The 25,362-nt window shown below is 63.5% G+C and overlaps 1 protein-coding gene and 1 non-coding gene across 6 annotated transcripts; both read left to right on the top strand.

The window, feature by feature from the left end:
• TRIM29 (tripartite motif containing 29) lies at positions 1-24,876 on the top strand. 5 transcript variants are annotated; one of them, XM_070426244.1, is made up of 10 exons: positions 7-932; positions 8,613-8,708; positions 9,416-9,649; positions 10,357-10,555; positions 13,000-13,101; positions 16,264-16,356; positions 18,299-18,400; positions 19,585-19,683; positions 21,285-21,361; positions 23,703-23,852. In XM_070426244.1, exons 1-10 carry the CDS (start codon positions 129-131, stop codon positions 23,763-23,765), a joined length of 1,869 nt encoding a protein of 622 aa, XP_070282345.1. In that variant the 5' UTR covers positions 7-128; the 3' UTR covers positions 23,766-23,852. The 5 variants fall into 5 exon arrangements, with proteins under 5 accessions (XP_070282348.1, XP_070282343.1, XP_070282345.1 ...); XM_070426243.1 differs by having other exon boundaries at positions 19,582-19,683; XM_070426246.1 differs by lacking the exon at positions 19,585-19,683 and having other exon boundaries at positions 15-932.
• On the top strand, positions 5,410-5,514 carry LOC139019193 (U6 spliceosomal RNA). Its single transcript, XR_011473072.1, has one exon. It is a non-coding gene; the product is annotated as a U6 spliceosomal RNA (small nuclear RNA).
• Positions 24,877-25,362: the final 486 nt, after the last annotated feature.

The following is a 25,362-nucleotide window of genomic DNA, read 5'->3' as shown; positions in this document are numbered from 1 at the left end:
CCTCCTCCTCCCTCCCCTCAAGGTGTGTCTCTGGGCTCCACCGCTGCCTGTCCCACTGCCCGGCAGACGCCACCGAGAGGCTACCACCGCAGCCCCTGACCCTGAGACAGACCCGCCAAGCGCCTGCCATGGACGCCACCGATGCCGCCCGGAGCAACGGGGCCAGCCCGGAGGCCAGGGAAGCCCGAAGCCCGCCAGGCCCCGTGGGCAGCCCTGAGAACGGGGCCAAGGCAGACAGTAAAGACGCCAAGGCCACCAACGGGCACAGCGGGGAGGCGGCTGAGGGCAAGAGCCCGGGCAGCACCCCGAAGCCAGGGGAGGGGAAGAGCACCCTGTTCCTGGGGAGCGAGTGGCGGCGGCCCATCATCCAGTTCGTGGAGTCGGTGGACGACAAGGGCCCCAACTACTTCAGCATGGACTCCGGGGACGGCAAGCGGTCCCCCTACGCTGGGCTGCAGCTGGGGGCCGCCAAGAAGCCACCGGTCACCTTCGCCGAGAAGGGGGAGCTGCGCAAGTCCATCTTCTCGGAGCCCCGCAAGCCCGCCCTGGCCATCGGGGAGCCCGGGGACGCCAGGAGGCACAGCTTCCCCCGGGCGGACCCGGGCAGCCTGCCGCGCGCCAAGCCGGGCGCAGAGGAGGTCCTGTGCGACTCCTGCATCGGCAACAAGCAGAAGGCGGTCAAGTCCTGCCTGGTGTGCCAGGCCTCCTTCTGCGAGCTGCACCTCAAGCCACACCTGGAGGGCGCCGCCTTCCGCGACCACCCGCTGCTGGAGCCCATCGGCGACTTCGAGGCCCGCAAGTGCCCGCTGCACGGCAAGACCATGGAGCTCTTCTGCCAGACGGACCAGACCTGCATCTGCTACCTGTGCATGTTCCAGGAGCACAAGAACCACAGCACTGTGACCGTGGAGGAGGCCAAGGCCGAGAAGGAGGTAACCCGCCCCGCTCCCGGGCCGCCCTCCCTCTCCTCCACGGGGGTCCCTAAGCTTCGGGGCTGACGCCTCCTCTGTCCCTGACTCTCTCCTGCCCCGCACACCCCAGGCTGAGGGTCGGAAGCAGCCCTCAGGCCTCAGGAGACAGGCCTTTCCCTAGAGGAGCAGGTAGAGGCTCAGGAAAGATCGGGGCCTGGCCAAGGGCTCAGGGCCAACCCCCGCCCGACGGAGAGTGGCCCTCAGTCCTGCTCTGTGCCTGGCCAGGCTGTTTCTCCTTTTTTATTTAAGGGAGAGTCTTACGTTCCCGCTGAGCAGGGCTGGCCCCGGGAAAGGGTCATGGGTGAAGAGGGAATTTGACCTTTAAACGTCCTTTATCTCTGGCTTCAGAGTTTGCATTTAGAGGACAGTGACTTCCCGCTCTATCTGACCCCCCCGCCCCAGCCAGCCGCCTCCCCCCCTGTCCCCCCGCCCCCCACTCTGGCCGCCTTTACCTTCGCTCAGCCGGCCCCGTGTGCTTGGCGTGTGGTCGTGTGCAGAACCTGCCTGGGCCTGTGGGTGGACACTATTAGTGAGGTCGGCATTTGTGTGTGGGTTGGGTATATACATATGTGTGTGTGTTTCTAGGCATGTGGGTGTTTATGTTCATTCATGGATTTTGCATGTATTTGTATGTGTGGCAGGTCCGTGTGTTGCGTGAAGTCCGTGTATGCGGCCCTGCCTGTGCTGCTGTGGGAAGCAGCAGGGGTGTGTAGACTGGGAAACCTGGAGAAGGTCGTGCGTTAAGGACTCAGCTTCGGCCGAGGCTCCTTCCCCACAGGTGGCCCGCGGACGGCCATGCCCAGCCCTCCTGACCAGGAGCTGTGGGTGGCTCTCTCCCTGGGCAGGGAGGGGCATGTGGAGATGGGAAAATACCCAGATGCCTCCGGAACCTCATTTGGCCCCCAGTCCCCCCCCACTTCCCCACCCCAGCCTGGCTCCCACCTTCCTACTGGGAGGCTGAGATGTGGGGGGCCACAGAGCCCCCCTTCAGGAGCTGACGGGAAATCACGCAGAACGAGGGTCCGTCGCCAGCACCCACGGCAGCCAGGACACGCAGGGCCTCTGCCTGGGCTCCAGGACCCGACCCGGTTCTGTTCCTGGGTTTGACTCTCACCTTCGTGCTCGGGGTCTTGGTTTCCCTGTGAAACCGAGGGCTGGACTGGATTGTGTTCCACGTGGCCCTCATGGAACCTGGGAGGCCTTGAACATGTCGTCAAGGCCTCAGGGACGAGGAGGGGAGATGAGGCCAAGAGCCGGCCTGGGGGCTCCCACGTCTGCTACCAGCAGAGCACCCGCTCCGGCGCATATGCAGGGCTGGGCCCAAACTTCATCCGGAGCAGGGTGTCACCATCTAGGAAAGCAGGTGCCCTGAAGACAGAGGGGCCTGGCTGCTCTCCCCGGAGGCACCAGCTCAACTCGCCTTCTGGTCCCGGGGCCGCTGTGCCCTCCCAAGGCCGCCGTGGTCCCCGAGGCTCGGGCACAGGCGGGCAGCAGAGCGCACAGCAGCTCCCCTGGGAGCGTCCGCCCGACAGCAGCTGCCGGTGAACCAGTCACAGTGGACGGAAGGCCAGGTGCACGGATTGCAGGCTCGTCCTCCCGCTTCACCTGCGGTGGGGACAGGCCCAGGAGGAGGGACCCGTCCAGCTGCCGGGTCTGAGGGACGTCTCCCCACGTCCTTGTCCAGCACGGGGAGCAGCGTAGAGCAGCCTTGAAGGGCAGGACTCGGGGGAGGTGCTCTCCGGGAGAGTGTCGGACCCACAGGTGTGACTTTGATGGTGGGAGCTTCATGCAGTGTGTGTGCACCTGTGTGTGTGAGCGTGTGCGCATGCATGTGTGTGCGTGTATGTGTGTGTGCGTGTGGGTGTGTGGTGCCAGCAGCGTAGACCAGCCCGGGACGGAGGGAGGGCCTGGCTCTGCGGGAGCACCAGCGTGGCACCGAGTGGAGTGCGTGGGTTAATGGGTCAGAATGAACACGCACATCAAGCCGGCACCTTTCTGACGCATCCCCTTCAGACCCAAACACCGGCCCACACTCTGCACAGGGAGCTCTGTCCAGACCTGTCGGACAGGCTAGGGTGACAGCCCAGCTGAGGTCATCGCAGACACGTTTCGCTGCAGGTGACATGGGCTGTGGGTGTCCATCTGCCTAGGATCCTTGCAGAGGCAGCGTGGGGGCAGGGCACTCGGTGGCAACAGGACGGCCCTTCTGGGGCACCCGGGGTCAGAACGTTGTCCATTTCACTCTGAATGCCCCTGGGGTCCCCCAGGAGGTCCTGGGTCAGGGCTCAGAGCCTGGGGTCTTTGCTGATGTGCTGCCGGGTTGGGAATCCCAGCTCTAGTTCAATGTTACCAGGAGGAAACTGAGGCCCGGAGAGGGGTGACTTCCCCCAGGGCCACAGCTGTGGCGCTGGCCTGGTGATGCTCTCCCCCGTCTTGACCCTCCCCTGTCCTAACACCTGAGGAAGCAGAGGGAGGGGAGCCCCCGCCAGGCAGACTAGCCGTGGGCTGTTGGCAGGAGTGGAAATGGGGAGCTGAGCATTTCAGGTTGTCATCCAGACAATCACTGTCAGGGAGTGCAAATTTGGCAATTAATGGCTCCTTTGGCACATGCCTCAGCCAGGGGCCCGTGTGGCTGAGGGCAGTAGGGGCCTGATCTCCAGTCGCCCCTTCCCCGAAGGCAGTGGGAGTGTCCAGGTGTGTGGGCAGCTGGAGGCTTCCCCAGGTGGGGCACATGCTGAGCCCCTCTCCGCTCTCCAGGAAACCTCTGCTCCCCGAGGCTGAGTGGCCCTACACGGCCAGGCCCAGGCATCAGAGCAAGAGGCACCCAGACGAGGGTGGGAGCGGGAACAAAGAGGCGTTAGGGACAGGCCTGTGCAGGTGAAGGGATGAAATGGGGAGCGGGAGGAAGTCAGGAGGAGGGAACACGGGCGCTGAGCCCCCTCAGACATGACTTTAATCACCTTCCAAGGGAGAGAAGGAGGGAGAGCTGGGGCCTCCGGGGCCATAGGGAGGGTGGGGCGGGCGCCAGGAGGAAGGGGCAGACTCACCAAACTGCCCCCGTGAGGCGGGAGAGTCTGCGAGCTGAGGCGGCGGAGAGAAGGGGAGGGAAGTCCCGGGACACGGGGACAGCCCAGAGGCCGGGCGGCACAGGACGGAGCCGAGCGTGCTCCTCTGGGTCTCACCCTTTCCAGCTGCGAGGCCTTCGGCGAGCTCGGCCAGCTTTCCAGGCCGGGTTCCTGCATCTTTGTTTATTTTTTTTTAAGTTAGAAAATTCATAAACATACATTTTTCAGGAAATACTATTATTCAAGTCCTTGATATTTCAATGACCATTCCACCTTATAAGACATTCACAACATGTGTTCTTTAAGTCTACACCAAGTCGTGCTGACTCCTCCTCAGGTAACCAGGGCCATTTCGCCCATTAAATGCTACAACATGCATTTAGAGTGTAAAGGCACTTGAGCCAAACTACATTAAGTACTTGAACAAATAACTTCCAAACACTTAGAAGACAATAATCTAAAAAAACAACACCTTGAATGATCAAACCCCAAAGAACTAAGCCACTGTAACCTAGCAGGCTGCTAATGGGTCACCTGTCCATGTTGAAACAGCACGGAATCGCCAATGACTTTATTTCTCACCTGCAATTTCTAAACATGGTGGTGTCTGCACCTCTAACACCCCTTTCTTCGCGGGGGCTTGCTGATGACAGGAGACGTGCCGGCACGTAAGGGTGCCCAGAGATACAATTGTGCCCCTTCTCCCCTCGCGCTGCCGGGAGCCCAGGGCCCAGAGCAGGGGTGTTGACAAGGGGTGCACAGAGGCTGAGTGCACCTCCAGGGTCTCACCCCAGAGCTGAGAAGGGGCCATTCTCGCAGCACAGCCTCCGGTCCAGGTTCCCTCCCGAGAGCCACTGCGTTCGGGGGTCTGGCCCTGCAGCACGTGTACAGTGCACAGCGAGCATGTCAGACTCAGAGGCTAACACGGGCCCAATAAACAAGGTGTAAGTGCGTGTGGCCGCAAACAAACAAAAGCTTCGCTTTTCATAGAAACGCAGGTTTATTTCGATAGACATGCTGAACACAAAGGCCTGAAATAAATAAGTCATTAACATAAAATAATAGAACACTTTAATAACAATTAATTTGAACATGAACTTACCAGACACTGAATAACCACACAAATTAATAAGCGTAACGCAAATAAACCTATTTTTCTTGTTCTCCGAAAGCGAAATGTTTCCTGTTGCGCACACCAAACAAGTCAGTCCAAGACTAATGACGTGGCCATCAGCTGCTAAAATATTCGCCGCTAGTGTTAGTGGAGAGAAATGGTGCGCCTGCGCGTAAGGCTGTAAGGGAAATGGATGAAACACGATTATAGTCATCGGTCATTAGCCAACGTTGCAGTTCGTTATTAATAGTTATGTGTGGTGCTCACTTCAGCAGCACATATGCTAAAATGGGAACAATACAGAGAAGATTAGCATGGCCCTGCGCAAGGATGACACGCAAATTGTGAAGCGTTCCATATTTTAAAAAAGAAAAAATAATTATTATGTATAACAGGATATTGCAAAACTTAAGTTATGACATTTTTATTCATACCATTATATTGGCTGGGCCGCAAAAACATTCATGGTGGGCTGCATGCGGCCCACGGGCTGCGAGTTTGACATGCTTGATGTACAGCTTCCTAGCGTCCCAGAGAGATGAGATGGCCTCTGCACCAGCTGATGCTCCCACCCCCGGCTGTGGACAGCGCATCCCCACTTCTGCCTCTACCTTTTCACGGTTCAAGGCCAGCCACCCCCCTCCCCAGGGCTGCCAGACACCCCTCTGCACCTCAGCGAGCCCCACAGTCCCGCTCTCCCTCAATTGCAGGATGGGCTCCCCGGGGCGGACTCCCTCTGCCCTTGGCCTAGGCTTTTTTTTTTTTTTTTAATAGATTTTTATTGATTTCAGAGAGGAAGGGAGAGGGAGAGAGAGAAACATCCATGATGAGAGACAATCATGGATCGGCTGCCTCCTGCACACCCCATGCTGGGGGTCGAGCCTGCAGTCCAGGCATGTGCCCTGACTGGGAATCGAACCCTGACCTCCTGGTTCATAGGTCGACGCTCCACCCCTGAGCCACGTGGGCGTGGGGCCTAGGCTTGTTGACACATTTTCTTAACCTCATCGGACCCTTCTTCCTCTGTGGTCAGTGCCTTCTTCCTGCTCTTGGCCAGTGAGTCCACACTGTCCTTGCCTCACCTGCAGGCCTCGACACAGCCTCGTCCCCCCTGCCCCCGAGGCCCCGCACCACTGCTCCCTCCAGACACTGGGCTCCTCGGGCCTCTGCCTTCTCTGGTCAAATCGTCTCCCGCTCACCCCTCTTCCCACCTCCATTCTGGTGTCTCCCGTATCCTCCAAGCCTCCACGATCTATTTTGCATCTTTAATCTAAAGCGTGGTCACCAGCTGGTGGCCTGTGGGCCACTGATGGCCTGTGAGGTCCGAAAGGCTGGCGACCGCTGCTCTCAAGTGGTGGTCTCCCCGCCTGTCTGTGCACACTTCGCTCTGTGTCCGGCCAGTGTACACATCGCACCTGCAGCCAGTCCACCCACACAGGCTGGCTCACCACAATGTCACCTGACCATGCTGCCACGGCCCTCGCTCACGGCGCCCCGCTGGCCTGCCTGGCTCACTGTCCATGGAAGGTGCCCTGGCACCTGCTGAGAGCTTCCCTTTCCTGATCCCGGGACCCCACAGCCCCTGGAGGCAGCCCTCTTCCCGCCTCCATGAAAGGTGGGGCGTGTGCACAGGGGAGCTGTGAGGGCCCTGCCTGCAGGTGACAGGGCCTGGATTTGTCTTCCGATGCCAGTCCTGTGCTCTGGGCAGGTCCCTCCTGGATGCCCCAGGCCCAAGGCTGAGTGCACACTGCTCGCACTTTTATTCTCGGCTCTCCTGTCCGTCAGACCTTGTGTGGGGGTGGAGGGGGAGAAACTCAAGGCCAGCTCCTCCATTCCTGAGCCAGCAACGACGCTCAGCGCCGTGGGGCAGGCCTCCCCTGCCCCTTCAGCCTGGGACAGACAGGAATTCTCCAGGGATAAAAAGCCGCCTGGGACGGCCCCCGTCCAACCTCGTGGTCCCTTCCTCCCAGCTCAATCTGCCCACCAGGCCCAGACTCCATGGGGCCTCCAGGCCAGGGCTCGGCCGAGCTCCACCCCTGAGAGCACGAGGGTTGAGCCTGCTGTGCACAGGGCTCGGCCTGGGCCCGCTGCCTGGCCTGTGTGAGGCCGCTCCCTGTGCTCTGTATTCCTGCCCCTGTGTCTGTGGCAGTGGCTTCTCCCCAGCTTTTCTCCAGAGCCCAGCCAAACCCCGCACTCCCCTCCTCTTACTTGCCTCCTCCCACAACCATGCCCGGCCCTGGTGAGCCTGTCCCTGCCCCGGGGTCTCCAGCGCATCGCAGGGCAGGTGCGTTCTGAGAGGAACTAGAGTCGCAGCTGGAAAGCCCAGCCCTCGGGCACCCTTTCCAGACCACCCGGGAGCGCTCCCCACCTCGGCCCACGGCCGGTGTCTGCAGTGGTTCCGGCCCAGGTGTGACGTGTGGAGGTCCGTGGCTGCTCAGACTCCAGCCGATAGAGACACATTCCTGGCCGTTTGTGGCGACTTCATGCTCCTAGAGAGATGGCTGCGGAAGGGGTGGCTCTGCATGGAACGCCCAGGGAGGGGGGACCTGGTGCACCCCAGGCTCTCAGGTGCCTGTTCCTTCTGCCTGCCTGCCAGGTGGGGACCGGCCACCTACCCCCGAGCGGGAGGGGCTTGGAGAGCAGCCTGGGAAGCCCTCAGGCCCGCCAGCTGCCGGCTCAGCTGAATGGGGCCGGCCTCGCTCCACGCCTCCCCTTCTGTCTTGGGTGTAGCTGCTTTTCAAAGTGAGATCTTTCTTCCCAAAGGGAAGGGACATACGGGTAGGAGAGCTCATGTCCCAGCACATTCCCGATACATCCTCTTCCCAGCGCACCCCTGATCTCAACAGCCTTGATCTCCGCCTGATCAGGGGCCCCTGGAACCTCTCCTGCTCCCTCTACCCGCCCATCACTGCCTCACACACGAGCCTCTTCCTGCCCAGAATCAAGTTTCTATCTTGTCCACAGGCAGACGGCACCCCCTTGTCCGTGAGCAGGGTCACAGCTGTGCCTGCCCGCCAGCAGCGGGTCTGGCTCCAGCTCGCAGCGCAGGCCCATGTCAGGCCCTGAGAATGTGCCGCCTGCTGTGCCCTGGACTGGGCTGGGTCCCCACCTTCCCGTAGCTCTCCTCCCTCTTCCAGCGGCCCCAGGACCACTGGCAGGAGTGGGGACTCCATACCTGGGCCTCCCTCCTGCTCACCTTGGGTGGAGGGCCTTGCAGAGGCTTAGCCCTGTGAAGACAGGGCTGGGATGCTCGACCCCACAGATCCGGGTTTTTGGAGAGAGTGTTTCTGGATCCTTGGCCACTGGCCCGGTGCCTGGCCTGCGTGAGGTCTGGGTGCGGGTTTGCTGAACAAAGGACTGGATGGGTGAGGAGTGAGCCTGTCGACTTCGCTCCCAGGTGGGCCCACTCCCCACTTCTCCCACCGCCCCTGACGTCTCCTCCCACCCGGCCCTCCCCTGCAGACAGAGCTGTCCCTGCAGAAGGAGCAGCTGCAGCTCAAGGTCATCGAGCTCGAGGACGAAGCAGACAAGTGGCAGAAGGAGAAGGACCGCATCAAGGTGAGCAGCCCTGGCGCCGCTGCCTCTCCCTTCCCCGGCGGAGGCGGGCCTCTGTGGGCGGCCTCAGCCCTACACGGACTCCCCACACTGGTTTTTTCCCGATTTTCCCACTCCCTTTGGCGTTCTCGCCAATTCCTCTTCTCAGTCGGGGCCAGGGGTACAAGTGGATCTTACCCATCACCTGACACTCACGTGACATCATTCCAGGACAGACAGACTCTAGAACCACCCACCTTCCAATGTCCCGTTGTCTGCTCAGGCCTCCAGCTGCCAAAGGCCTGCCATTCCTCGTTCACTGTGCCGGGGAGGATAGATGCCCGTGTGCCATGGTCTGAGTCATTGCAAACCACATCTGACCCATGACCTGCCACATACACATCCATCAATTCACTTTCTGGTGGTGCTGGGTCCTGGTTGAGGTTCCAGGGAGAGCAGCCTGACTCACGGGCACTCTGGGGCCCGCAGCGTTGCCCACCAGGGCGGGGAGGAACGATGGCGGCGGTGGGGCCACGGGTGGATAAGGAACAGCGGCTGTAAACACCGGTCACCTCCATCGGAACTGGCCTTTCTCCATGAGGCCTCCAGGGAGCTTCTGGGCCAACCAGGCTCTCGGGTAGGAGTGACCGGACTCTGTGCTGGAACCTAAAGGCCCAGGGAAGTGTCAGTGACTGACGCCTCCTCCCTTGGCGCCCTCGCTCTGCCCCCAGAGCTTCACCACCAACGAGAAGGCCATCTTGGAGCAGAGCTTCCGGGAGCTGGTGAGGGACCTGGAGAAGCAGAAGGAGGAGGTGCGGGCTGCGCTGGAGCAGCGGGAGCAGGACGCCGTGGGCCAGGTGAAGGTGATCGTGGACGCCCTGGACCAGCGGGCCCAGGTGCTGCAGGAGGACAAGCAGACCCGGGAGCAGCTGCACAGCATCAGCGACTCGGTGCTCTTCCTGCAGGTGCCAGGAGCCCCACATCCGCCCTCACCTCTCCCCCGCCTTCTAGGCCTCACTTGTCATCCATCCACCTTCCCAGGCATCCATCACTCATCCATCCACGCTCCAGTCCACCTCTCCCCTTAATTCTCCCACCCAAGCCCTTTCACTGCCTAATCCAAGGGTGGCACCCAGTGCCACCTGGCACCCTTGAGCAGTGCTCCCGCCCAGCAGGAAGGAGCTCTGTGATGGATTAGTGATGCCTGCTTGGGCTGTGGAATTGTGGCAGAGAAGTGTTGCACAGTTGTTGTCCTGGATCTTTTTTAAAAATTTTTTTATTATAATATATATTTTTATTGATTTCAGAGAGGAAGGGAGAGAGAGACAGAAACATCAATGATGAGAGAGAATCATTGATCAGCTGCCTCCTGCACTCCCCCCACTGGGAATTGTGCCCACAACCCAGGCATGTGCCCTGACCAGAACCAAACCCAGGACCCTTCAGTCCACAGGCCGACTCTCTATCCACTGAGTCACACCGGCCAGGGCCAAACTCTTCCATTTCATGGAAGAGAAATGGGCTGTTTAATAGCAGCGCTGGGTCTAGCCCTGCTCTTCTTGCTCCGATGTGCAACCTGCCAGCTTCACTGTGACAGCCCTGAGAGGGCTCCCCCCACTTCCAAGACTCCTCCCCCTCCCCCTTCCCTAAGGGCTGCTTTCCCTCCTTGCAGGAATTTGGCGCTTTGATGAGCAATTACTCCCTGCCCCCGCCCCTGCCCAGCTACCGTGTGCTGCTGGAGGGGGAGGGCCTGGGGCAGGCGCTGGGCAACTGCAGGGACGACCTGCTGAACGTGTGCATGCGCCACGTGGAGAAGATGTGCAAGGCCGACCTGAGCCGCAGCTTCATCGAGAGGAGCCACGCGGAGAACGGTGGGTCCCTCGCGGGCGACCCTTGGCCGTGGGCACTTTCCTCTGTCAGTCCTGCTGCCTGTGCGGCTGGCACCCACCGATGGCCCCTCATTGTCCCCAGCCACCATTGCACCTGCGGTATTGGTACTAGGATTCCGGGAGTGCAGTCCCCATTGAACTTGCTGTCAAAGGTAGGCAGCCTCTGCAAGGGGCCTCGGGGCAGGGGCCGCCGGGCCGCCGGCTCCCACATGTCTCCCTGTGGTCGCCGGTCAGGCTCGGGCGCTGCATCTGATGCCAGCCCAGTCCAGCAGCTGGGTGGGTGCTGCCTCTTCCTTTTTAAAAACTATTTTATTGATTCAGAGAGGAAGGGAGAGGGAGAGAGAAACATCAATGATGAGAGGGAATCATGGGTTGGCTGCCTCTTGAACGGCCCCCACTGGGGACCGAATCCACGACCCGGGCATGAGCCCTGACTGGGATCGAACTGTGACCTCCTGGTTCGTAAGTCGACGCTCAACCCCTGAGCCACGCCGGGCGGGCTGTGCTGACGCTTGTAAGGGCTCTGCAGACCTCAGGAGGTGGGCCTAGAGCCGCACCTGGGCTGGAGAGAGAGCCTGCCCATCACCTGTGCTGAGTCCTCTGCGCTCAGGGGCTGGGCCGGGCCTGGGGGCCAGCGGGGCCAGCGGGACACAGCATGTCCTGGTGACTCACAGCTCTCCTGACGGCAGCGTCTCTTCTGAATCATGCTCCACCCACAGAGGCCACTGAATAACCTTCCAGAAAGCCCCGACCCTGAGAACTACCCTGCCGAGCCCCCCGCCCCGCACCCCCATCCCAGCCCAGTCGCTTTAGGGACCGACGCCTGGGCACTTTCCCCACAGCCCCGTCTGGTCCTGGGCCTGGCCCCGGCCTGGGGACACCGCCTGACTAACGGCTTCTGGCCCCAGACACCCGAGGAGGCGCAGGTGCAGCGTGTGCGTTGTGGGGTGTGCAGAGGGGCCAGGCCCAGCGGGGCCCTGCGTGTCTGGGTGGTGGTGGCATCACACGGTGTCCCTCTGAGGACTGGTGAGCCATGGCAGCGAGACGAGCACTTGGCCTCCGCCCGCTCGCCACCCCCAGCATCTGAGCTCCGGGCAGCTGTGGGCGTCTCCCAGGCCAGGGCCGAGGCTCAGGGAGCAGCTTCTCACAGGCGCCGCTCAGCAGGCAGCCAGCTCTCCGCTCTGACCCACCCCCTCTCTTCTCCTCCGAGAAGGGCTGCTGGCGCCACGGGGAGGGCGGGAGCGTGTGGTGGCCACAGCCCCTGGGTGCCCACTTGGGGGAGGTGAAGATGGCCTGATGGGCCCAGGTGGCCTGCCACCCACCCACTGGCCATTACTAGGTCACGGTTGTGTCGGCCACAGCCTCTGTGCAGCTGTGGCCTGTGCCCCCTGCGGGTGTGGAGGGGCGGCTCCCGGGAGCAGCGATGGTGCCTCTGACGTCAGCAGCCTGCACCTGTGCCCGGGGCCCTGGCCTCCGTGTTGGTTCTTGTTGCGGCCACAGTGTTGCTGGGAACGTGTTTGGCTGTGGGAGGCGGGGAGACCCTAGTGACCATCCTCCTGCCTGAGGCCGGCCGCCCACAGGCCAGGGTCTCATTCTGCCATCAGAGGCCTGCGGGCTGCGTTCACCAGCCATCTTCATCCTGGGCTTGGGGAAGGGCTGAGCCACACCCAGGGGTTGTCATGGATGCCTCCTGCGTGCCAGGGCTGCTGGGCACAGGTGACAGGTGCAGAATGAGGGACGAGCCTCTCTTCCCTCCTCTTGCCCGGGATGGAGGCCGCGGGAAGGGCAGGGGAACATGGGAGAGGGAAGGAGTGAGAAGAGGGAGTGGGAAGGAGGGGGCTGGGAGGCAAGCGTGAACCACACATTGGTTTGGGTTTTGAGGAGTGAGGGGCGGGCCGGCGGGGGAGGAGTCGTGCCCATTCTGAGAGCTCACTCCTCTGCCCACACGCTCAGGCCCAGCCGGGGCACCAGCCAGGGCATCAGCCCACCCCGAGCCAGCAGCCAGCTAGCAGCCAGCGAGCAGCCAGTGAGCACGCGAGTCAGTGAGCGAGCAGCAGCAGTGGGGGGCTGGGCTCACCCCCTCTGTCCTCACTGGCCCAGCCATATTGGGCAAGTGACTTCCTGAGCCCAGGTCCTCACCCACCACCTGCGGGGGGCGGGGGGGGGGGGGCGGCCCAGGGGCCGTGGGGCCTGTCGGATGGGGAAGGGAGTCGGCAGCACCTGGCAGATGCACGTCTGTGCAGGCAGCAGAGGCCCCTGCCCCCGCAGAGGGGGTGCGGCAGGTGTTACCTTCTCTGATGCTGGGGAGCCCCACCCCTCCGGGGACAGCGGTGGCAGGGCACTGCCTCGGCGAGGAGGCCGGGGTGCCCCTGGGGCAGCTGCTCCCCACAGCCCCTCCGCTGACCAACCTTGCTCCTTCCTCCCAGGGGTTGACCATCGCTACATGAGCAACTACGCTAGCAGCTACGGCAGTGACTGGAGCGCGCCCGACACCATGAAGCGGTATTCCATGTACCTCACGCCCAAGGGTAAGGCGCCGCTGCTTCGTGGAAAGACTCGCAGGCTCCCTGGTTGGGCGAGGGCACTTCCTGTTTGCCTGGGACCGTCTCAGCATGTGCCTCCTGTTCGGATGACCTATGACCTGGCACCCTGTTCCTCAGGGGCTTCCCTCCTCAGGACCCAGGGGTCCCCACCTTCCCTCACCTCCAGCCCCCACCCTTCCCCTCGCTCCTCCAGCAGGTTCCTGGCTGCTGGTCTCCCCTCCCCCGCCAGGCCGCGCTGTGTGGGCCTCTGCCCGGGTGTTTGCAGTTTGCATCGTCCTGCTCCTCAGGGCATGGAGACAGGGCTGCTCTCCCTCCCTCTGTGGGCCCGGCCCTACCCAGGCCCTGAGAGGCGGTGCGCTGGGCGGGGTGCAGACCAGTGCCTGCCTGTCCTTGCCCTGTGGGAGCCTGTCACATTCCTTGGCACCACAACAATGCCCATTACGTAAGGTGGGTGTGGCCCGCCAGCCTCAGGGGGAGGGGTGCAGGCATGTGGGGGGAGGGGTGCAGGCATGTGAGGGGAGGGGTGCAGGCATGTGTGGGGGAGGGGTACAGGCATGGGAGGGGGAGGGGTACAGGCATGGGAGGGGGAGGGGGTGCAGGCATGTGAGGGGAGGGGTGCAGGCCTGGGAGGGGGAGGGGTGCAGGTATGTGGGGGGAGGGGTGCAGGCATGTGAGGGGAGGGGTGCAGGCCTGGGAGGGGGAGGGGGTGCAGGCATGTGAGGGGAGGGGTGCAGGCATGTGAGGGGGAGGGGTACAGGCATGGGAGGGGGAGGGGTGCAGGCATGTGTGGGGGAGGGGGTGCAGGCATGTGGGGGGAGGGGTGCAGGTATGTGTGGGGGAGGGGTGCAGGCATGTGTGGGGGAGGGGTGCAGGCATGTGGGGGGAGGGGTGCAGGCATGTGAGGGGAGGGGTGCAGGCCTGGGAGGGGGAGGGGTGCAGGCATGTGTGGGGGAGGGGGTGCAGGCATGTGGGGGGAGGGGTGCAGGTATGTGTGGGGAGGGGTGCAGGCATGTGTGGGGGAGGGGTGCAGGCATGTGGGGGGAGGGGTGCAGGTATGTGTGGGGGAGGGGTGCAGGCATGTGGGGGGAGGGGTGCAGGCATGTGTGGGGAGGGGTGCAGGCATGTGGGGGGAGGGGTGCAGGCATGTGTGGGGAGGGGTGCAGGCATGTGAGGGGAGGGGTGCAGGCATGTGGGGGGAGGGGTGCAGGCATGTGAGGGGAGGGGTGCAGGCATGTGGGGGGAGGGGTGCAGGCATGTGGGGGGAGGGGTGCAAGTATGTGGGGGGGAGGGGTGCAGGCATGTGGGGGGAGGGGTGCAGGCATGTGAGGGGAGGGGTGCAGGCATGTGTGGGGGAGGGGTACAGGCATGGGAGGGGGAGGGGTGCAGGCATGTGAGGGGAGGGGTGCAGGCATGTGGGGGGAGGGGTGCAGGCCTGGGAGGGGGAGGGGGTGCAGGCACATATTGGGGGAGAACACATGTGGGGAGAGGCAGAAAGGATGCGTGGAGGAGGCCTCAGCCCGCACTGACTCACCCCCTGGGACACACACTGGGTGGGGTGCAGGGGTGGGAGGGATGAGGTCAGTTCAGAGTAGCCACCCCACCCAATGAGAAAACAGCACCTGGACTTCAGGTGGAGGCCTGGAGAGGCAGCCGCACCTGACCCCACCCCCACAGTCCTGGTGTGGACAGCGAGTCCTGCTCCCCGACCCCCGACCCCTGGTGCTGCCCTTTGGGCACAATTCTGTGAGATCCCAGCTCCCCACCTGGCCTCTCTCCTCGCTCCCTAGGCCTCTGGGCATTGAGCCCTGAGTTGCCCCTGCTCTGCCCCCCCCATTCTGTGGACAACGGTGGGGAGGGCAGCTCCCCCGCAGGCTGCCAGGAGGAGGGCAGTGATGGAGAGGGAGGGCAGAGCACCCCACCGTGTCCCCTGACAGCCTGACTGTCACCACCCTCTGTCCCTGTCTGAGAAGAGAGGATGCCAGGAGGGATCCTCTTGGCCCTGTGTGTGGGGCTGGGCATCTGCAGGGGAGAAACAGGTGCCCCCAACCCCCGACCCTGTGCCCCAGCCCCGCCTGCCCTGGAACAGGAGGAGATGTGCCCTCTGGGGCCAAGGAGGGTCAGAGACTCAGGAAGCGTGGCCCCCGGAGGGCTGCCCGCTGGAGTCTGGGGGCTCCGGGCAGTGGGGCTGGTCAGTCAGGCTCCCAGGAGGGGTGGTCTCCAGGGCCCGGCAAGAGGCAGTGGGCTCAGTGCAGAGGGCCTGGCTGGAGAGAGGTGCGAGCACTGCAGGAGGAGGGTCGGAGGGAGGACCGGCAGGGGCTGGGCAGGGGGCTGGAACCGGACAGGGCTGGCTCTGCAGAGGGAGGGCCCACAGAAGGACCTCAGTGTGCTTTCTTTTTTAAAAAAATATATTTTATTGATTTCAGAGAGGAAGGGAGAGAGAGAGAGAAACATCAATGATGAGAGAGAATCATGATCGGCTGCCTCCTGCACGCCCCACCCTGGGGATCGAGCCCACAACCCGGGCCTGTGCCCGGACTGGCAATTGAACCCTGACCTGGTTCCTAGGCCGACTCAGCACCGAGCCCGCCGGCCAGGGCAGGAGTGTGTTTTTCCGTCTGTGAAGGGGTGTGTGCATCCTAGTCCGCCACCCTCTCAAGACTGATGTCAGAGGCCACACGGGGTGGGGGGCAGAGGACCCTCTCCCGGGGAAGCACCTGGCCATGTCCATGGGCACCTGCTCCTCAGCCTCTGCTGGCCCGGGGCCTCCGTCCAGCACCTCACAGTCCCCGTGGCCACCCGTCCTCACAGGAGCCCGGTGTCCCAGCCTCGGGGGTTGCAGCCACAGGGGACTGGCCCAGGGTGGCGTGTTGGCCTCTCCAGCCCCTGGTGACCCTCAGTCTCGAGCAGGTGACCAGATGCATCCCTGTGTCCAGGGCTGGCCAGGCCACACCTGGTGCTCTTGGCATGGTTAGGAAAGTGTCCCGGCTTGGGGGTAAATGGCATATCACCTTATTCCAGCCCCCAGTGAGCTGTCGTAATGGCATCTGGGCCCTGGGACAGGCGCTGGGGGCCCTTCAGGTCAGAGGTACCGCCCTGAGTAAGCAGCCCCACCTTCTGCGATGACAGCTCTTCCCCTTTGCTTCCCAGGGGGGGCCAGGACGTCGTACCAGCCCGTGTCCCCCAGCCGCCTCCCCAAGGACATCAACCAGAAGAACTTCAATAATCTCTATGGCACCAAAGGTAGGGGCGGGACTAAGGGCCAGGTGGGCGGGGCTCGGAGCAAGGTGGGTGGGGCTCAGGGCGAGGTGGGCCGTGTGCTGGGCTTCCCAATCCAAGGTGAAGGAGGACTGGGGAGGGGTTGTGAGCTCAGAGGTGGTCGGGAGGGTCCTGCTGAGGGTAAAGGGTGAGTGTGCCTGTGTGTTCAAGTGTGAGACACGGTGACTCAGGCTGCAAGGAGCAGGGGCCGCCCTGGGAACCCTGAGTCCAGGGCCTTCTGCTTGGGGACAAGCAGGGAGCTGGGGCCGGTATGGGTGTGGGGACGCCCCTCAGCGCGGTTGGGGCACAGGGACCTTGCGAATCTGCGTGAAGCCAAACGCCTGCTGCTTAAGTGGCAGGGTGGCACGGGGAGGAGTGGGCCCGCCCAGACGTCAGGGAGGCGCCCTGCCATGAGAGGGGAGGGTGACATGCCCTTCGGCCCAGGAGAGACGAGATGGGAAGGAGCCCTGGCCTCCTGGGGACAGCCAGGTGCCGAGCCTCTGCCCAGGTGCTGTGGTGGACCTCACGCCAAGGGCGGGCAGTGGGCTTGAGGGGCCCAGCTGGGAGGCCTGGTGCCTCCTGGGGCCCCTGGTGCTGCCCAGCCCCGTGCAGAGGGAGTGGGGGAGACTGAGCCAGCTCCCAGCCCCTGGCACAGAGCCAGTCTGCTGAGGCCAGACGGGGCCTCTTCAGAGAAAACGAGGTCCTGGGGATCTGGAGGCAGGGCCCCCTGGACGGGCAGCGCCCAGGCCTCATGTCCAGGACTGGCCCCCATTGCACCATCACGCGCACACCAGACTGTGAGGCCAAGCTCGGTCTGTCCGTCACGGCTGCCACCTCAGGCCCGAAGGGACTCGGGGGCGGGGGGGGGGGGGGGGGGGGGACAGATAAGTGAGGGAATGACGGGGCCAGGCCCATGGGCCTGAGAGCCTTGGGCGGATGTGCTGGCTGAGGTCCAGACTGCAGAGGCTTCCTGGGCACCCTGTGGGTGGGGCTCGCCTACAGCAGGTGGACAGCCAGCCCCTCTGACTGCTGAGCCCCAGACCCCCCTGCAGGCAACATGGGAAATCGCAGGACTGGGACCCTGCGTGCTGGATGGGAGGGGCCAGAGGAGGGGCCTTTCCCAGAGGGGCCCTGAGGACCCCCACTGTCCTGCATGTCCCCCCCGCTGCCGCCTTCTCTCCAGGCTGCAGGGACACGCTTGCAGATGGACACATGTCAGCTGCCCCGCCTGGTGAGCAGAGTGCCAGGAGGTGTAGCAGCTGCTCTGTCTCTAAAGTGTAGCCCATGTTTGCATTTATTTGTTCATTTCACCTGTCAGCCATCCAAGGAGCCCCTTCTGGGACCAGGCTCTGTGCCGGGCACGGGTGCCATGCTGCCCTCGGAGCCCAGTGGGGAGACAGACAGCTGAACACGCACCGACACCGGCAGGCGGGTGGTGAGGGGGGCGTGGCTGAGCTCACACAGACTGGGGAGGTGACATGGAAGACCAGCACATGGATTTGCTGAGAGTGGGGTGCATGGGGAGTACCCCAGGCCTGGTCTGTGCAAAAAGCCAGGGCAAGAGGGAGCCTGCAGTGTATGAGGAGCTCCGAGTGCAGCCGGTGGAATGATGAGCGATGGAGAGGGCGAGAGGGGGAGCCAGGAGGTGGAGGCTGTGGTGAGAGGTGGGCAGCAGCCGGGGAGAGCGGTGGGCCGTGTCGCGTGGGCTTTGAACCTTCACCGGAAAGCCGGACAGCTGGGGCCTGGGGGAGGGCAGGACGCAGCACCTCCCAGTTCAGAAGGACAGCTGTGATTGGCAGGAGGTGAGTGGGCCCAGCGTCCTCCTGGCTTGAGACACGGCGAGGACTGGACAGGCACAGGATTGGCCTCGTCCTGGCTCTGGCCCCGGGCCGACCGCGGTGGCCTGACCCTTCCCTTTGCCACCCAGGTAACTACACGTCGAGAGTCTGGGAGTACTCCTCCACCGTGCAGGGCCCCGAGGACCTGCCCCTGCCCGGGCTCCAAGGCAGCTCCTCCTTCTCTCTGAAAGGTGAGCTGAGCCCTGCTCCCGCCTCCCCTGCCACCGGCAGCCCTGCCCCTGGCCCTGCTCCTCACTCGCCAGGCCCTCGGCTCCCAGGGCCCGAGCCCTGGGTGGGGAGCCAGGGAGCCACTCTCCCTCCCCACCGTCCAGGGCAGCTGACCAGGCAGCGTTCCGGGGACTGTTTAATCGCACTGTCCCCTGTGGGCGCGCGGGTCTGGGCTATGGGGCCAGGCCACGCCTCCCCACCCCCTCCTCCCCCCATCCCAGGTGTGCGGGCTGAGCCCCCTATGCTCACCCCTGACCCCCACTGGGTGAGCTGAACCCTGTGGCCAGGCGGCACCTGGCACCATTTCGGTCCGCAGAGCCAAAGCCCTCGAGCTGCTTTGGGGACAGTAGGCACGAGGACCTCCAGGGCCCCCACTTCTGATCCACTCCCCGGCTCCACACGGCTGCATAGTCAGCCCTCCGGCCCCTGGAGGCAGGTCGCTTTGAGGGGAGGCTCGCGCCAAACCCCTCACAGTGGGCCCAGGCCCTTGCGTCTCTTTGGCGATGTTCAGGCTTGGTGAGCCCTGGTGCAGGGAGCCGCCCGTGTCCCGCACCGAGGATGCCTGGCCTGGAAGACAGGATGGCGGATGCGGGGACGGGGCTCTGGGCCGGGGTGGGGGTGGGGGGCTGGAGGGGGAGGCTTGCAGGGTGGGCAGACATCCAGGCAGCAGCCTCTGAAGGTGGCTTCATCCTCCAGCCCCCTCTTCCAGGCTGGAACCCAGCCTATGCCCAGGGCAGAGTCTTGGAAGGATCAGCCAGGTGAAGGGTCCCCGCCGGCAGGAGCTGGGGAACTGGGGTCCCCGTGGCCTGTCTGGCTTCTAACGGGTCCCTCCCTGCTCTGCGGTCAGGTCCAAAGGCTGCCCGGCAGGTGTCAGGTGGGGTGTCTCCTCACCTGCCCGCAGAGCCTCCGGTCGGCCTGACCTCAGGGGAGCCCCCCTCCCATGCACTGTGTCCTCCAGGAAGCCTGGGACACCTGCTGTCACCTCCACAGATCAGCTCACCAGCCCCCAGGGAAGGGCCCTGGAGGGAGGGAGGCAGGGGACCAGCCCTGCCCGCAGCTGGCGCAGCAGCTCAGGAGGCAGAGAGCTTGGGCTGTGGAAGGCAGCCCCTGAAACGCCCGCGCTGCTAACGTCTCTCTCTCCCAGCAGGCCCTGGGCGGCCCCCCTACCACTTCCCCACCTTGGGACAGGCCACCACAGAGTTCCCCAAGCCGGTGGACACCAATGAGCTGTTTAAAATTAGTCCCGGTACCTGTCCGCTCCCCGCCCCTTCTCTCCCACACGGGAGAGCGTGGGTGCCCACTGTCCCCCTGCTGCCCTACTCCTCCTGCGGCCCCGGCCCCCCTCTCCCGGCTGGTGCGGGGTTTTCTTCCTGGTAATGGCTCCTGCTCAGGGTCAGCAGGACCCTCTCTTTGCAAGGCTGTCCCGCCCCAGGTGCAGGCGGAGCCTGGGGTCTTTGCTTCGTCTCTGCCCTCACCCAGTGCCCAACAAGGAAGGGCAGCCAGGCTGGCATCCTGCCGGTGCTGCCAGTGGCTTCTGGGTCTGACCAGCTTTTGTCCCTTCGAACAGGCCTGAGGGCTCTCGGTGGCCTTCGCCAGGGACAGACGTGATTTCTTTTTTTTAAATTTTTAATGTTTTGTGTGTTTTTTTTTTATTGATTTTAGAGAGGAAGGGAGAAGGAGAGAGAGAAACATCAATGATCAGCTGCCTCCTGCACACCCCACAGTGGGGATCGAGCCTGCAACCTGGGCCTGTGCCCTGACCGGGAATTGAACTGTGACCTCCTGTTCATAGGTTGACACTCAACCACTGAGCCACACTGGCCAGGCTTTCTTTCTTTTTTAATTGTTTGACCTCATGAATCCCACACTATAAACATCACGCAAAGTTATGTTTATTGATTGTTAGAGAGAAGGGGAGAGAGAGCAAGAAAGAGAAACATCAATGTGAGAGAAACCTTGATCAGTTGCCTCCCACACATGCCCTGATCAGGGGTAGAACCTGCAACCTGGGTATGTGCCCCAACGAGGAATCGAACCCACACCCTTTGGTGCCCAGGATGAGGCTCACCTGCTGAGCCCCGGCCAGGCAGGGCCTGCTGACTTCCCGAGTCCCTTCGCTTCCAGGCCTCAGCCTGGTCTTTCCCCGGCTCCGCTCCTGCCTCCCCAGTCCTGGGGCCGCAGCTCTCCCAGGCCTCCCTGGGGCCCCAGGACCCCTGCTCCAGGCCCCGGGGCTGCGGCCTCATCCCTGGACCACAGCCACAGGGCTCTGCTGCCCCTCCCGGGACCCTGTCCCCCTGCTCTGACACAGGAGGGGCAGCAGAGCCCGAGGGCGGGGCTGGTGTCCAGCAAACCTGGGCTCACATGAGATAGGGCGGGGCTCAGCGAGACCCAGCACGGAGCCCAGTGGGCCAGTGAGTGAGGGCACATCCGTCTCCGTGCATCACGGGGTGGGGGCCTCCTGTGAGCCTGGCAGGCTGTGCTATGAAGAGGCTTTCCTGGGCTCTGGGAGGGGGTGAGGCTTCAGGACGGGGGTGGAGGCGATTGCGGGGGGAGGGGGAGAAAATTCCCACAGAGTGGGGTGACCCTGACCTGGATTGAGGGGACACTCCCCTGCTGCCTGGCCCAGCCCACCTCGCCTGCTCCTTCTCTTTCTGTCTGCCTTGGGCCCCTCCCTTTGGCCAGCCTCCCAGGTTTCCCCAGCGGGACCCGGGGCTGTACACCTCCTCAGGGGTGGCTCTCCTTGGTAACGGGCTGGATGGAGCTTGGCGGTCTCTTTGGAGATGGGTCCGTGCCTTGGGGGCTCCCAGCATGCAGGGCCTCCTCTGACCACAGCCTCTGTCTTCCCAGGCTACCCCTCCCTCATGCGGAGCCAGAGCCCCAAGGTCCAGCCCCAGACTTGGAAATCTGGCAAACAGACTTTGCTGGTGAGTGAGGAGCCTTGCGGAGAGCCCATCCGGGCCAGGCATGGCCAGATGGGGCACTAAATGGGGCTCCCCAGTGACAGCTCGTCACTTGCCCGGGGCCTGTGGGGGGACGGTGGCATCTCCGGGCCATGGGCGGGAGGAGGCAGCAGTGACTGAGGACCTGCACACAGCAAAGGGCAGTAGGAACCCAGGGCTCACAGGCGGGGGGTGTAAGTCAGTACGGACTTGCTGAGCCTCAGTTTTCTCATCTGTAAAACGGGCAGCCTTGGCTGTTACTGGGCAGATGGCTGCTGGGCACCTGTGCTTGCTGAACGGTGGCTTTGCTGCCAGCTCTGGGAGTGTGACATGCTCAGCCTGGGACGGGCATCTGGTGAGGCAGCGGGAGAGCTGAGGCAGCGTCTGCAAACTTCGGAACGGATGTGTTTAGGTTTCGGTAGCAGACATGCCAGGCCCTGCACAGACCTCAGCGTTCACACCTTCAAACGCTGTGCACATCTCCACAGGCGTCTCCCATGGAGGCCAGGCCAGCCCTGCAGGGGTCAGCCCGCTGCCCTGGGAGGTGGGCGCACCTGCTGAGGACAGGCTGCTCCTGCCGCCTTTGCACAGGGAGGTCAGAGCACAGGGCGGGGCTGGACCTGGGCCACAGGAGTGAAGAGGCTGGCTAGTTGGGAGGACCTTGAACTTTCTGGCCACTGGAGCTGAGTGACAGTGTATGTGACGTAGAGCCGGGCCCAGGGCACTGCAGCAGTAGGTGCCCAAAGCAAGTGAGGGAAGTCGAAGGCCCTGCTCCTGGGCTCAGCCCCCGTCCCCCCTCCCCGTCCCCCAGGTCCCAGAGCCGCATCTCATGGAGGGGGCTCATGGCACCTCCAGATGCCAGGCTGGCTGGGCCCTGGTGCCGGCAGCCGCGCCCAGAGCTGGGAGCAGAGGCAGGGGATTCTCGCCCAGGGAGGGGCTGGCCCCAGGCCTCTCACCACCTGCCCTGTGACCTCATGGGAGCCATTCTTCCTCGGTGCCTTAGTTTCCCCATCTGTAACATGAGTCAGATGGCTGGGATGATGTCATAGCTCTTCCAACCCTCACAGGCTGTGACTGCGACCCAGAGAGGGAACGGGGGTGTGGGGAGAGCACACCCTGCCAGGTGCCTGGGCTGTGTGCCTCCACCCACCCACCGCTCGGGGCCACAGAGACAGCACTGTTCACTGACCTGACCCGCCTCCCTGAATGGCGCAGCCACGGCCAGGCCATTCCCTTTGCTGTATTGAAGGCTTGGGGTCCAGTGGGCACCTGGGGGTCCGGAGACCTGGTCCAGACGCTGCGGCTCAGTGGCTGTGTGCCTTGCCTGTCATTCCCTCCCTGGCCTCCATCTCTTCCCTTGCTTACAGGTGGGGTCCCGGAGGCATGAGCTGAGGCCTCCGCCCTGCGTTCCCCAGACCCCAGGCCCCAGGCCTGCTGGGGACCGGGCGCAGCAAGGAGTCCGAGGAAATACAGGGTCTAAGCTGGCAAGGCCAAGGACAGGGTGGGGGCGCCTGGTGTCTCCTGGGTCAGGGTCAGGGTCAGGGTCCCAGTGCCTGTCAGGGCCTAGGAAGGAGGGGAGTGCTGGTTATGTGAAATCGGTGCTGGATGTCACACACAGACCTGGCAGGAGAGGTCGCTGGCTCTGTCCTGAGAGGTGCTTCCTGAGTCCCAAGGAGGAGCCAGGATGGAAGAGGAGGTGCTGGGCTGGGGCGGGCGCAGGCCTCCCTCTACTGCCTCTGTCAGGAGATTCAGGCAAAGGGAGCAGCAAACATCCAAAGGCCTCGAGACCCGGAAGTGGTTTGGAGAAATGGGTGGGGACGGTGGGTGCACGGACCGGACTGCCGGGCCTGGCGTCCCGGTTCCTCTACTTACCAGCTGTGACCGGGGCAAATCGCTTAGCCTCGCAGCGCCTCGGTTTGTTCACCTGGAGAGTGGGCGTGAGAGCAGTAGCCCAGGTAACTGGGTGGCGGCTGCAATCCTACAAGTCCGTGTGTGTGAGCAGCGTGTGGCTCTGCTGAGTAGAGAGCCCTGCAGAGCGAGAGCTGCAATGGCTGGGAGGCCCTGGGCCATGGAGGGAATTGGACGAGGGGCTGAGGTTCAAGCTCACCAACCAATGGAGGGAAATAAACTCTAATTAGGATTTGAACCTGGAAACTGACATGGGCGCCCGATCCTGATCACAGCATAGATGGAGCTTGCAGGTTAGGCCACAGCTCGTAGAATTGTTGGGGTTCAGACCACTGCCGCTTCCCGGGGGTTAGGGTGGGGTGGGTCTGGCTAATGGGATCCCCGCCATGCGCACCCCTAACTACTCTTGTTCCCGCAGTCTCACCACCGGCCATTCTACGTCAACAAAGGCAACGGGATTGGCTCCAACGAGGCCCCGTGAGCTCCAGAGGGAACGAGGCACCCCCCCTCCCGCTGACCCTGCTGCTCTTGCTACTGTCACGGCTGCAGGAAGGCCGGTGCTGTGCCTGCCGCCCCCAGCCCTCTGCCCGCCCCCAGGGCCATCCTGGCCACCCCCCCCCCCCCCCCTTGGCCACACTCCACCTAGGCCGCTCTCCCACACCCGGTTTCTAATGGTCACGGTCTTCTTTCTGCTCAGCAGCCAAGCATCACGGGGGTGGGAGACAAGTGGGCTTCTCTCCCCGACCCCTCACCTTTCTCTTCAGTGGGACTAGTGGTGGCTGCCACAGGGGACCAGCCTGCCTCCTGTCAGGCCTGCTGCCCTCAGGATGGGCCCTGCTCTCCAAGCCCTGGCCCCAGGCTGCGAGCAGTGGGTGCCTGGCCCAGCCCTCACTTCCCACCGGCGGGGACCCATCCAGGAGAGACTTGCTGTGCCCTGCCCTGGCCCTCCCTGTCCAGGCCCAGCCTGGCAGACCTTCAGCCCGTGGCCATGACAGAGGGAGGCTTCTCAGGGTCTTGGCATCGTCCCTGGGCTCCCACACCCACTCTGGGTCTACAGTCCCGCAGGGCGGCTCTCCTGGCTGGCAGGACTTGAGCCAGAACATTCTCTCTCTGAGATGAGCAGTTCCCTGACAATGGAGTCCCGGGCCCAGCTGCCCTGCAGGAACACCATTTACCTGCAGAGCCCGTTAGTTCTGTAATTTTGAATCCCCTGGCGATGGGCAGTCAGCGCCAGGGGGGTGGGGGGTCGGGGGGAGTGTGCTGGGCGGGAAGGCCACGCTATTCAATGAGGTGCCACTAGGCTGCCTGCTGCCCGCACCCCCCCCCCCCACTCCCTAACCCCCCACCCCCCATCCCTCTTACCCCCTACCCCCGCCCCAGCGCAGTCTCCCTCTCCACCGATGCCTCCCCAACGCGTGCTGCCATGGCTAGAGGCCTGGAGAGGAGACCAAACCAGGGACAGCAAGTGGGGTCATTCTTCTCACAGCCCCTCCCTCCTTTGGGGGAGGCTGGGCCGCCAGCGGGAGCAGGGAGGGGCAGACATTCAGCTCAGGCCGCCACTCAAGCCACTCAATAAACCGCTGATCTCGCTACTCCTCTTGTGTTGAACAAGCGCATTCCTGGGTCGAGAGGAAGACAGGAGATGCCCTGCAGCACTTCAGGGAGGAGAGGGACTGGGGCTGGGCGCTTTGCACTCCGGGCCTTCCCTGGGCCGCGGGGGTGGGCTGCGGCTCCGTGAGCGTGAGGTGGGGGGCGCCCTAAGGAGGGCTTGGCACCCAGCAGCCCATCTCCATGGGCCGCCCTGCAGGCCTGTGGCCCTGAGTGTGGTGAGGGGCTGCACTGCTGGCCTCCAGGGACGCCTAGATTCTCAGAGACAGGTCCTGGCTGCCACACCTTGGGTTGAGCCCTTTAGCCCCAGGGGAGGGGAGTGGACAGGGACCCAGGTCTGTCTGAGTTCCCTGGGCTGACAGCCATGGGGGCAGCTGGTCCCTGCCTGTCCCAGGCCTGGGCCTCACCAGGAGGGTGGAGGCCGGGAGGTGAGAAGACAAAACAGCCATGTTGATAGGATCCCTCCAAGC

The sequence above is a fragment of the Myotis yumanensis genome, unplaced genomic scaffold, assembly GCF_028538775.1.
Source record: "Myotis yumanensis isolate MYYU_CA2020_CCGP unplaced genomic scaffold, mMyoYum1.0.hap1 SCAF_10, whole genome shotgun sequence".
In the NCBI taxonomy this organism is placed as follows: domain Eukaryota; kingdom Metazoa; phylum Chordata; class Mammalia; order Chiroptera; family Vespertilionidae; genus Myotis; species Myotis yumanensis.
The sequence above is the reverse complement of the archived record's forward strand: the minus strand, read 5'-3'. Positions and strand labels throughout refer to the sequence as shown.